This window comes from Lutjanus erythropterus, chromosome 10 (assembly GCF_056507025.1).
Source record: "Lutjanus erythropterus isolate fLutEry1 chromosome 10, fLutEry1.hap2, whole genome shotgun sequence".
Taxonomy (NCBI): Eukaryota; Metazoa; Chordata; class Actinopteri; order Lutjaniformes; family Lutjanidae; genus Lutjanus; species Lutjanus erythropterus.
Genome location: NC_139326.1, coordinates 11,252,651 through 11,265,181, shown reverse-complemented (window position 1 = coordinate 11,265,181; position 12,531 = coordinate 11,252,651). Strand labels below are relative to the sequence as shown.

The 12,531-nt window shown below is 39.6% G+C and overlaps 1 protein-coding gene across 3 annotated transcripts in view; it reads left to right on the top strand.

The window, feature by feature from the left end:
- cfap299 (cilia and flagella associated protein 299) overlaps positions 1-12,531 on the top strand; it is an 89,689-nt gene that overhangs the window by 10,617 nt on the left and 66,541 nt on the right. For all 3 annotated transcript variants that reach the window (XM_084728195.1, XM_084728196.1, XM_084728197.1), the window contains exon 3: positions 9,690-9,780. In XM_084728195.1, the coding sequence (XP_084584321.1) occupies positions 9,690-9,780 (91 nt within the window). The remainder of the gene's footprint in view (positions 1-9,689; positions 9,781-12,531) is intronic.

Here is a 12,531-nt window from a genome sequence, read left to right as displayed (position 1 = left end):
CAAGAATAATATTTGATATAAAGTCAGAGACAAACAAGAGGAGCAGGGGAGCACTGCTGAGCAGACGTGAGGCCTCCGTTTCCTCTCTGCTCCAGCTCTGGCTCGGGCCCAGAAGTCCATGTCAGCATATGTCCTGACCTCGCGTGCTCACGGCAGCCCTGTGAGGTTTCCATCAGGCTCCCCGCGATCTCCCCACAGTCCAAACCACAGCCATGCTCATTGTCCATTGTGCTGCTGCGTTTTTACAGTCTGCCTCAAGAATTCAACGCTCTCTAACTCTCTACTCTATATTAAAAGTGAGCTATCACTTGCTGTGCCAAGTAAAACCAGTGCCACGAACACGCACAGTGAATACATTTCAGTGCGGATCCAACCTCCAGATGCTTAGCGAAAATAAGATTGTGGATGTGACTGACATGAGAAGCCTCACATAGCTGATCCCAGGCTCATTTTTAGCCAGCCAAACCCCCGCCACTCTCCACGACTGCTACTCTGGCGAGGGCCCTCAGGCGACGAGGTTTTGCAGTCTCTATTACATGTGCTGTCAAGCCAATTGCCTTCCTTGCACTTTGTGATTTTGGACGGGTGTGTAACTTTGGAGCTCTCCCCTGCAAGCTCTGTCCAGAGACACACATCCTGCCAGGCTTAAGCTCACCACCACATCCCACCACGCAGCACATAGATCAACATGCACACCAGTGTAGGACCAGCTGGTGCAGCAGATAATAAATAATAACCTGTCATTTGAATGTGATGTTTCCACATTTTGGAAGTCTTTCCATATTTCATATTAATGACATGATTAATGAAACGTCTGCCCTCACTCACTCTCTAAATGTGAGACACCCAGAAATATGACTTACTTTAACTAAATAATCTCAGCTCAAGGTCCTCGCTTTCATCAAAAATATGTTTAGATGTGGTACAGATATAAAAGCAAAAGCAAAAAAAGACATAAACGCATCATTGAATCATTTCTGTTTGTCCAGTCCCCACCAAAACTGGGAATATCAGTCAGCATGATTTGAGCTTTCATGATCTTGGCTGAGCCCACCATCGGTGTAAAAGGACCCAAGGTTTCCTTGCCTTGTAATGTTCCCAGACGGTTATGATGCAGAATTCAGTGACAAGGTCCTGAGTTTGAATCCTAATCCACCCTATAGTAATGGTCCCCTAACGAGTGGTTCCCAAACCTTTTCTGGCATGGCCCCCTTCAGAAGCTGAAAAAGTTCACGTCCCTACACCCCACAATTATTATCAATCATTACAATATTTGGGGAAGCGACTGATATACAAGGATTGAAGTTGAATTTTAGTGAAAAAGGTCAGCATGATTGCATCTGCAAACTCTATTTTGTTTATTTTTCCTATATAAATCATAGTAATTTAACTCATCCATGCCCCACCCTGCAGTGGCTCTGCCCCACCCTTGCAAGAACTTCACGTCATGAATGTTCTGGGAGGACATAATTTCTATCAAGGGAACTTTTCCCTCTTAAAAAGTTCTAAAGGGAACATTCGACTTAGAGAGAAACATAAGGAGATGTTTTCTTTACAGCCCAAAAGTCCTCTTTGTGGTGTCTTGCTCCCTAATAGAACACAAACGGAACATACATCTAAAGTCATGAAGGGAACGTACTGTATACCAACTTAGATGCAATCATAGATGAAACATATCTGTGTGACTAACAGGGAACCATAATATGGGAATGTTGTCTTAATGTCCCAAATGTGGTCTTTGTAATGTTACAGTGAGACCATAAAATATTGGGAACAATATTATGCGAACAACTTGGACCCTCATACAGTCCTGCAATATAATACTATACTATCAATGAAGCATTCACATATGACCAACAGAGGACTGTCCGGGAATATTCTGTTTACATCCCAAATTTGCTCTTTGTAATGTTGCAATGTGACCTTAACATAACCAAATATCCCTCCAAAGTTATGTGGGGAACTTTGAACTGCAGCACTGTCATAACCTAAAGAGTACATTTTTGGAACGTTCCTACTGTTATGGTTGTGAACATGCGTTACCTTTGGAGAACTTATAGGGAACCTTAAGCAGGGTCCCCAGAATGTCCCTGGTGGATATGACCCACTGCAAAAGTGATAACACTGAACCTTCTTTGTTATTACTCTGTTAATATCCCGCTTCTCCTACAATGTGCAGCAAGAAGAGGCCCAAATAATTTATAGTGTCAGGAATATATTATATATAATGTTGTTTCTGGCCACAGTGTCATCTTTAGATCCAGCTGGTCTTGGAGTAATTTCCTCCTCTTTACTGCACTTTCCTGCACTTTCCTGCCCTCCCAGACTCGGTCATTTTCTAACGTTTGATCATATGTGATAAGAACCACCTTGCTTATACTGACATCCAGTACACTGTGGCTTAGTGCCTCTGATAAAGGGGAGGAAGTGGTTTCCACATCATATAGCTCTTCCCATTAGGCTACCAGGCTGAACTGTCATCTTCTCCTTTGTACTTCTAAGTGCTGTAGATGGAGGGAGTGGATGATGGATTAAGTGGCCTGCAATGCTCTGCCTGAGGCATTCGCTGTAGGACAACATCTCTAATATGTAGTCTAACTATTGCCATCTTGTTTTAATTGATTTTGGAGTGTAAGCATGGCTATATAGTTTTGGTCAAGCTTATATAGCCAGAAATAAGAAATAGACATGTAACAATTTTGTTGCTAAGGACATTCTTCACTAATCAGGATTTGAAATTAGTTACGAAAATACTTTCAAATGATTTCATATGTGTTGATCTGCATTACAATATAAACTAATGAACTGATGGGGAAGAAACCACACTGTTAACATGTGCAAGACAGACAGTCATTCAGGGACGAGAGCTTGTTCTCTCATTTTAGGACCTACATTGGAGTAGATTTTCTTTTCCAACTCTTTGAAGTTTCTCGTTGCTCTATCCAAATCTACGCATCAAATTTCATTTGAAAATATGAATCTTACTCTCTTTCTCTCTCTGTTTGGACTACAGTGTCCATCACTCGATCATCAAGTTAATACTGCAGGTTCCCAGAAAGAAACTAATTTTGCTTTAATAAGAACACAGTATGAAAAAAGATGACAACGACTCCTTTGATCCATATTCAAAATCATGCACTGCTCAAGCAGGCAATGCACAATGCGCAGCCTCCTCAGCCCCCAAAAGCCAAGGTGGCCACAATGCACAAAGAAAGCTCAGGTAGAATATCATGCGTAGCACATGTGTAACTGATACATTCAGCTCATTGTAATCAGAGGTGACAGAGGATTTTAGAAAAAGCCCAAATAAAGTAAATTGTCATGCTGTGTGGAATTTCCCTTGACGTCCACCAGCCCAAAATAATATTTTCCATAAGATTCATTTTCCCAAGCACTCTGAGGAAAAATATTCTGGTACAGTATGTGTTGTTGCTTAAGAAATCACTGTATTATTGAAAGTTCCCATCTGCCATACCGTCAAAAGCTGCAGGCTAATGAAAGCTTCATCCTGCTAATGCAGTATTGCTCCAGAATTAAAGAAGAAATTATTTCAATGCACGACATCTGTTGCCCGTCATGAAATTAAAATCTCACAGAAAACGCAATTTGTGCAGTTGCTGAATATTTATTTGCAAAGAAAGCTACAAATTAAGAAGGAATGCTAGCCCCCCATCCCTCAAAGAACTTTTTAATGACACTCCATTAATTATGCCCAGAATTATTTGCTGTTGCAAATTTTTATACGTGTGAAAAAAGACACAACGTGATACAGATCAAATTTGTTTGGGAAGAGTGATGAAATTCCACAAGAGGTGGGGCTTGTGGTAGTGTGCTACACTATACTGAATTTCTTATCCACTCCATGCAGTAAGTATTGTTCCTTCTTTCAGCTCTGCAAACTGATAATCAAATCGTCTTTAGGTCCAGCAAAGAGTTAAATCATTGTTGTAGGTCAATGATGCTTAAATTAACAGATTCAAAGGTCACAGTAGCAGGCACTTAAGAAAGTGTGAAAGTACAAGCAAGAGGGACAACAGATCCTCATTCTTAAACAATTGAATAGCTAGGAGACTGTCCTCTGTCTGTGTTGGCTTTAGGTTTAGTTAAGTAAGTTATGTTAATTAACTTACATACACAAGTTAAAATAAATCAGTGTTGACTAGTTGACTAGGATAGTGGTTTACTGACTGAAAGTGTGGGTGTATTTGACCAATTCATCCACCCTAATCTCCTCTCTATGCGGACTTTTACGCTACACTACATCAACTGACTTCCTCTTTTGCTGCCGTCATAATTACTATGGCCTTGACAGTTTGCCACATACGTAAATATAGGTTGTGTGCTGCTTGCACAGGCAACCTATATGTTTGTTTTTCTGGTAAGGGCGGGCTGAGGGCGAACATGCAAACCATGTTTTACACAGTCATGTCAATTTCGTGAAATTAGCACATACTCATTCAGACCTTGTGGAAGCAAACTGAGGAATGTGATAATAACAAAACAAGTTTCTGTTGTGTGTATGTAGCCGTTTTGATCGGCTTCTAACCTCCATATTAATTGAACAGAAAATGTCCAAATCAATCAATCATAAATCTGTAAGATCCCATTTTACAGTTACAAGTGAAGCAGTGGCTCATGGGATAAAATAATTAAAAATGTACACAGTAGAATTATCAGTGCTAAAAGATATTAAAATCAGAATAAACAAAATCCGGGGTTAGACAATGTAGATATCACTGAGGATAGAATAGTTGGAAACATCAGTTCTGGAGGCTTTTGGTCCAGGAAGAAGGCCCCTGGGTTTTGGTATGGCTGAGTACATTTCACTGTCATGCTATGTTTATACATGTGTAAACACACTTGGAGGATTTTTGCTGTGCAGTAACATCTGTTGACCCCCAACCGAGGTGGACAAAGCGTTACATAAACTCTAGTTTATAACATAGTGAGCAGGAGTTTCTTGACAACCAAGAGGCACATTGATTGATTTTTAGTTCAGTTTCTAGTCGTGTGACATTTTCATGCCATAGTTATCTGTTTAGTGAAATAATTTGTGAGACTGACCGGAAACACCACTAAGTTGATGGCAGGTGTTGCAACTCTTACTGACCTTGATGGCAGGGTGCATTTATTTTGAGTTGGTTTTAGTAGCTAGTGTAACAAGGCGTTGGATCTGAGCACCTTTTTCTATAGCACTGATTTTAAGATACCTGTTAAAACGTAACACTCTGCTTTAAGGTTGCTATTTTAACACTTAAAGGGACAGTTCACCCCAGAATAAAAAAATACATGTCCATGGCATGTGTTGCTGTTTAACCATCTAGATTTTTTTGTATGAGTTACAGAGTTTTGGAGATATCGGCTGTAGAGATGTCTGCCTTCTCTCCTATATAATGGGACTAAATGTCACTTGACTTGAGTGAGAAAACACAAGGCACTCGACTTTCTAGTAGAAAGAAAGTAGTTCTGGTAGATTATTCTGCAGAAAGAAAGTCATTTTCCATAAAACTGCTCACAACAAGGTCTGCGGATTTTACTGAGCTCTATGGCAAAATCTCTAAAACTCAATATTAAATCTGCTTAAGCAATTTTAGTCCCACACCATGTTTGTCCCTCACAACTGATTAAACTTCAAAAGCTAAATTATCATAAAATCTAACCATTCATCATACCCAGGTGGCAACTTCTGGTGCTGAAAAATGAAGCCAGTGCGCCACTAACTGTAGTTCCTGGAGTGGCCACTTGAGGCTGGCTCCAAAAGCGAGTCAGTCCCTATAGATTCCGGTGATAAAATTCCCAACTTTGCATCAGAAATGAACATGATACAGCCTGGTATGATTTATTCCCTATAACCAATTTTCTTGTTTGTGATAACTGTACAGGGGAGGATTGTCTTATATAACTCACTTGTTTAAATTAAAGTAAGGCTTAATGTCATACATAATTAAGAGGGTGGCACTTTGAGTGACCGGTGGGTGCTGTCACAGGTGGCTAGCCGCTAGGCAGCTGCTTCACGCGGCCTGCCTCAGCACCGCCCATGCTCCAACTCTTTGCCAATTTTTGAATTAGGAGAGAGTTAAGCGGAGTCAGGCACTGTTAAGATGGCGATGGCCAGAACTACCAGACTGAGCTTTACAATGGCTCTTCAGAAATCTGTGATGTCACGGAGACTCTGTCCATATTTTAAAACTATGGTCATACCTAAGTGACAAAAAATCTTCATTGTTTTTGTCTTCCAAAATAAAAACTTTGCAGTACACTTTCAAAAATTACTCCTTAGCATTTTCTTATCTGCAGTTTGATTCATTTTAAGAAATGATAGGGGTTTAAAAGGTTTAACAAAAACAATATTGTTAGCCAGAGACTTGGTATGAACTTTGGTCTCTAGTTTTAAAGTCACTTGGTTTGCATGCCTGCCACATTTAGACCATATTACACCCATTAGTTTGAATGAAGCCAGTCTGGCAGCTCTTAATCTTAAAAGAAAAGAGTTTAGAAAGCTACTAAGTATCCAAGACAGAGATATGAGATGTTCTAAATTTATGTTGTTTTGTAGTGTTCCCCCATTTTAACTGAAACAACAGCACATGTGTTTTATAAAAGCCATTTCATACCTGTAAGACAGATGCTCTGAGACAAATCCTTATTTAAACAAGCCACATGATGACTGTTCACATCCCTTCCTTACTTCTTTTTTACTAATTCCAGGGCCCACCTGCCTTGACCACAATCCAAAAACAAGACACTCAAAATACATGGCTAGATCACAGTTAGCATAATACCTAGTCATTAGCCGCTAATAACGGTCATTTAATAGTGAAATTCTTGTTATCCCTCCTAAATGAGGCTTGATAAGAAATTTGTTAATTGACGGGAAACTCAAACTTGCAGTGGTCCATATGTTTTGCTGAAGTATTATTCACTCTCCGTGACTGTGTGTGTTGCTTTAGCTACTGGATGGGGTAACCCCAGTCACTTGCCTCCTCAACACCTGTGTTTACTTTGGGGCCTCGGCCCCCATGACCCAGCAGCAATCCTTCACTCACTCAGAAGATGGAGTGAGGTTCCAGCCTCCAAATATGTGCTGTCCGTGCACTTTTACCACTGTGTGATTCCTCTAAGACTTTCATTATGGGGCTCAGGCCAAACGACTAGTATAAATTACAATCCTTCTCCAAATTCTAGTAAATTTAAACATTCAGATCCTGTTCTTTTTTACTGTAATGCTAAGCAAGCCTAAGAGCAGAGATTGGCTTTGGCGTTTGTCCGTGCTTGTTGTGGCTGTTGAGGCTTTTTAAAGTGCTTTGGGAATGGAAAGCGGCTTTGAGGAGCCATTAATGTAGAATATAACTGAACTTGTCTTCTCTTTGGACGGTGAAGCAGACAGAACTGGATTCAGCCGTTTTGAATATTCAGCAGTAACAGAAAGATGAAAGAAGCAAATTTACGACCAGGGAATTGCTGGTTCAAACTCACAGGTGTTTTCAAGGAAGTTTGGGATTATAATGTGAAGTGTATAATGTAAAGTTTTTGAGCTTCAGTTTCTCAGCATTGCTTTGAAAGTATAACTCGATGTTAACTATGTGTCATTGCTAACCTGCTTGTGGAATAAGAGCTCATTTACTTTTCACACTTGGGTGAGGCAAAATGTGACCTGTCTCTTGAGGCTATAACCTTCAAAATTATGTTGCACATTGTGAGCTTTCCAGGTGATTTCACTATTGTTTGTTGTATTGATGTATGAGTGTTTTCTATATTGATTTACTTTAATGATTAGAGAGGCTGCTTTTAGTAATTTTAAATGTCTCCATGCATGCAGTCATGTCACTGAAGCAAATATTGTTAATATTTAAGCAGAAAACTATAATTGTAGTTATGAACTTAATGTCTATAGAGGAAATTGAATTAAATAATCCAGTAAGTTGTGCTGCTGTGTCCTGTGTGCACACAGCATCCGTCTTACTGGGGAGAAGCACCCTGTTTCACACCCAGACCTCTACCGGTCCCTGCAAGCCATATTGCCTTTCAAATGATGTTGAGCAGGTCAAACTTTCCAGCTGATTTCTTTATTGTGTTGTATTGAGTGTTGTCTCTAAAGCCAAACTTTCATATTTTATTATTTATGGAGGCCCCTATGGCCAAAAGTGGTAGTGTTTCCACTGTGATAACCACAAAATATAATGTCAACAATAAAATTATCTAAATAAAAACCTTCACCTGCTTCTTTTTAACCGCCAGACATGCAGCTTACTGTAACTCTGCCTGGAAAAATGTTAACACAGGCTTGTTTAATCTGATTTCACAGAGAATCCGACCCAGTGGCAGGCAATAACAACTATACAGAAATGGCCTACATCTGATCTTCTTGTCAACTTATGTAAGTCAGTTGAGGCATCAGTAATAAATTGAGTCAGTTAAAAATCTTGTCGTACCTGCAGATTAACCACAATGCCTGTGATTGTTACTGTTGTCTGCACAATGATTTGTTTTAGTCAAAGTGTTCTTGTGCAAAACACTGAATGCTAGAGTTATGATAAGGGCTTGCACAATTTAACTGCTCTCTCATCAGATAAAATAAATGTATAGGAACAAAACTTATTGAATTAAATCTTGGTGAAATAGAATAGAAAAATAAATAAAAAACAGATTATTGGGGATTTAAATTAGGTGAAAATGAAATATTTGTTTACATAGTTCAGCCCTGACGTGAAAAATAGAGAGTACATTAATGGACATAGGGAACATATTTTCCACTGTAGCTTTGGTTTAATGAATGGCCTTTCTACATTTTTTTCTTAACCACAACTGAGAGGTTACCAATGACCTGTTTACTGCCTTAAAGATGTTAACTTGGTGTGGATCTGATGAATGTTTTGCACAGTCAGTTCTGGATGCATGCCAGAGTTCTGTTTCTCGTACTGCAGTGTTAACTGTTCAAATATTAGTGCCAATGTTGTTTCAGGTGTGGATACATTAGTGTGCGCCAAAACCATGTTTCCATGGAAACAGGCCAGTCAAAGTGTAAAAAGCTGCCACAGTGTCATACAAAGTCATTAAACTCTGATATGATTGATGTTTTCTGCATATTGAAATTAACAAAAGCAGCTGTGACATTCTGACATCCTTCATGATTTTTGTCATTTTTTGATCGATAACTTATCAACATAATTTCTGTTCAGAAATGGTATTTGGAGTATTTGGGAGTGTCGTGGGAGCTTGGCAGCTTTGGTGAAGCACTGTTTACTTACACTAAATGCTGGCTTGAGTCTACCTCATGACTTTGATTAAATGTCATGCTCACTTTGTGTTCAGTCTTGCATATTAAGTAATTAAACATATTTGAATACATTATTAATCATACATTAAGCCTTGGTTGTATTGTGCTTACAAATAGTGGTGAAAGTCATGAGACATCGAAAGGTATCAGGTACAATATCTCTGTTCCACAATGTTCAAGTAGATTGAAAAAACAATAACAAAAACGATGCATTTTGCTCAGTACATTTAAATGAAACATATTATTAACATTAGTTCATTGTCAATGTTGGAGCAGAGATAGGCCAAAGTACCCTGATGCTGCAGCATGTTCAAGGGTGAAAAGCTTCCATAAAGAACCTTTAAGGCTCCATGTGACTTTTTTTTCAGGTTAAGAGAAACATTTCAAACCGTTTGAGTGTTGTCTTTTCCAGGACACTGGCAAGTGCAGGAAAAGAACTCAAAGATAACTTCCTGAAAGCCCTGGCAGAGCGAGAGGAGGCCAACCGCAGTGGGAAAATGACTGTGAGTACATTATTACAGCACTCCAATTGCTACGTAATGGGATTCCCCTCAAATATTTCTGCAATTCCATTAGGATGGGAACAAAATCCATACTGTGTCAAGTTGACTGGAAATGCCCCCCCGTCCCTCCCCAAATACCATGAGAGCCAGCTGCCCGCCCCTCTCCCATCCATAAACCCCATTTACCAAACTCCAGCTACCTTGTTCTAGGTGTGCTTTTTAGAGTGAACCACCAAGATCATTTCTAAAAGGGACTCGTAAGGAGCTGGGGTACATTACTGAACGGGTATTCCCAAACTGATAAACATTATTATTTCTGTTTATTTAACCTTGCACAATAACGCTTTGAATTTTCAAAATGGCTTAAAAATATAAATCTTTTAGTTATTGAGTACCAGCACTTGTATTCTTTATAACCTCTGTCACATAATACATGAGAAGTATTAATATTGATTAAGTACTTGATTTACTTTATTATTATATTTTATTATTATTTATTTATATTATTTTATAGTTTCTACATCCATGGGCAAAAGTGTCTGCGTGATCTAAATTGTGTCATCTCTTAATGTCTTTGAATGTTGACAACCTGTACATGCTGACTGTCTGCGTCTGCCAAACACCCAGTGTGCAATAGTACATACAGAGCTGTCTTTGCACTATATCTCAAACTTAATACTTGTAAACTTGTAAATTTTATTACCTGCAAGAAGTGTGAGGGTCAGATGTATTGTCAGTTGGATGGTGGTGAAACAAAAAGTTGCTTTTGGTATGTAAAGCATCACCTTTGAGGTGAGTAAAGAGTTGTATGTTGGTGCTGGTGGTAGCGCTGTACCAACCAGATATATTTGGGCTTACGTCTATATACAGCATGTGTCAGAGTTGCCAAGTAGATGCCCGGCTGAGTGCTGAGAGATAAAGGCTTCCTTGCCCACCTCTCAAGCAGAGAGCACTGAGGTTATCTAAAAGCTTTGCAGTATTGAGGTGGCAGGGATGTGTGTGGCTTGCCCTGAAATGCTAAAGGCTCTGAATACTGTTGGACTCTTTAATGTTGCCTGGAACATGGAGGTTTGATTGACTGATTGCATTTGTTTTTTGGACTAGGAGAAGTCTAACAATGTGGGCGTTACATGTGGGAGGGACAGAGGGAAAACAGGGTGCCAGGGCCGTTGCTACTCACTGTCCAGTCATTGTTTATCAGCAGTGAGAGCTGTGTCCGTATTCTGCGCAACTGGGCAGATGCAGTTGAGCTCCACAAAAGCCTCGTCACAGATTCTGTTTGTGATTTTCATGGACAGAATCCCCAGGTGCAGCTGATGAGCAGAGAGAGTCTGGTTGGCTTCATCAGACCGTGACCTCCAGCACACACTGGGCCAGTTTGCAACAGAGTGTGAAACAACAGGAATGAAAGTCCAGTTACACCACCTTAAGTCTGAGGTGCTCTGCCAGGAAATGCTCAGCAAATGGCTCCTTTGGTTTGGGAGCGAGTTGCTGCCCCAAGTAATGGAGTTACTTTTAGGTCTTGTGCAAAAGTGAGGGTAAGAAAAAAAGGTGTATTGGTGCAGCAGTGGCAGTGATGAAGACAAGCAGCCAAAATCATATTCCTCATATTCTTCAAGATGAACTGAGAGAGGAGCTCAGACATCTGGCTGTACTGTGGATTAGATCAAATGCTACTTCACTGAGATGGTCTGGGCATCTGATCAGATTGTTCTGGACTTGCTTACACATCTGGCTGTCCTGCTTTAAGTCAAGCCTAGCTGTTAAGTGAGCCCTATTGTGAGTTGTTCTTGATTCATGGACATAGCCTGCATGCTTAATTAAACATAGATTCACCAGGGAGAGATTTTAACCTCTGACCATGAAGCTGACTATTTTTCCTATAAACATTACTTTAAACACAATGTCTTTGTCACTACTTATAGTATATGATGGATGGAATGTGCACCTTTTGAGGGATTGTACTTAGCACATGTAGCATTGTTCTGCAGGGACTGGTAGTGTTGATAGACTTAAAATGATTCACTCACGAGATGCTGGACTACAAAAAAGGGGTTTTGTTTGACCTCCATTTACCCGCCCCTGTGGGTTTTGCAATTATGAGATCACATGAAGTGTATGGAGGGGAGCAGAGGTAGTAACACCAGAAGTTTTCCCACTGGATGTTCACTGTGTAAACAGTACCATGAAAAAGTAACCCCTTCTTTCTTTCAGCCCTCCATAACTTAAACCAGTTGAGAGATATAACTACAGGCTTTTCCCTTCAAAGAAACCTCCAGTGAAAAATTAAGCGATTCAAAATATCCCTTCCTGTATACAGAAAGGAGAGCCAGAATAAAAACAACCAAAATATCATGTTGTGTATTAACCAACATTGTTTTGCTGACATTATATTTTCCCATCTCCTCTTATTTTTCATCTCTTAAGAGCTTCCTTTGCTGAAAAGTCAGATTGGGAAGATGTTTATTTTCCTTTGAGCCCCGCTCTGTTTAAAATTGAACCCACATTTGTGCGCTTAATACCTCTGGCCTTTGAAACTGTTTAAGTAACAGGTAATCTTTATACAGTTTGACAAGGCTTGACCTCATTGGTATATTTACATTGCACAGATGTATTCCAGACAACATTTGCACATGTGTGGACATACAATAAAACATGTGTTGTACCTACTTTCATTCATACTTTACATTCAGTTTGTGCTATATGTATATTTTTTAATATTCCAATGGTAATTTGCTGGAATGCATTGAT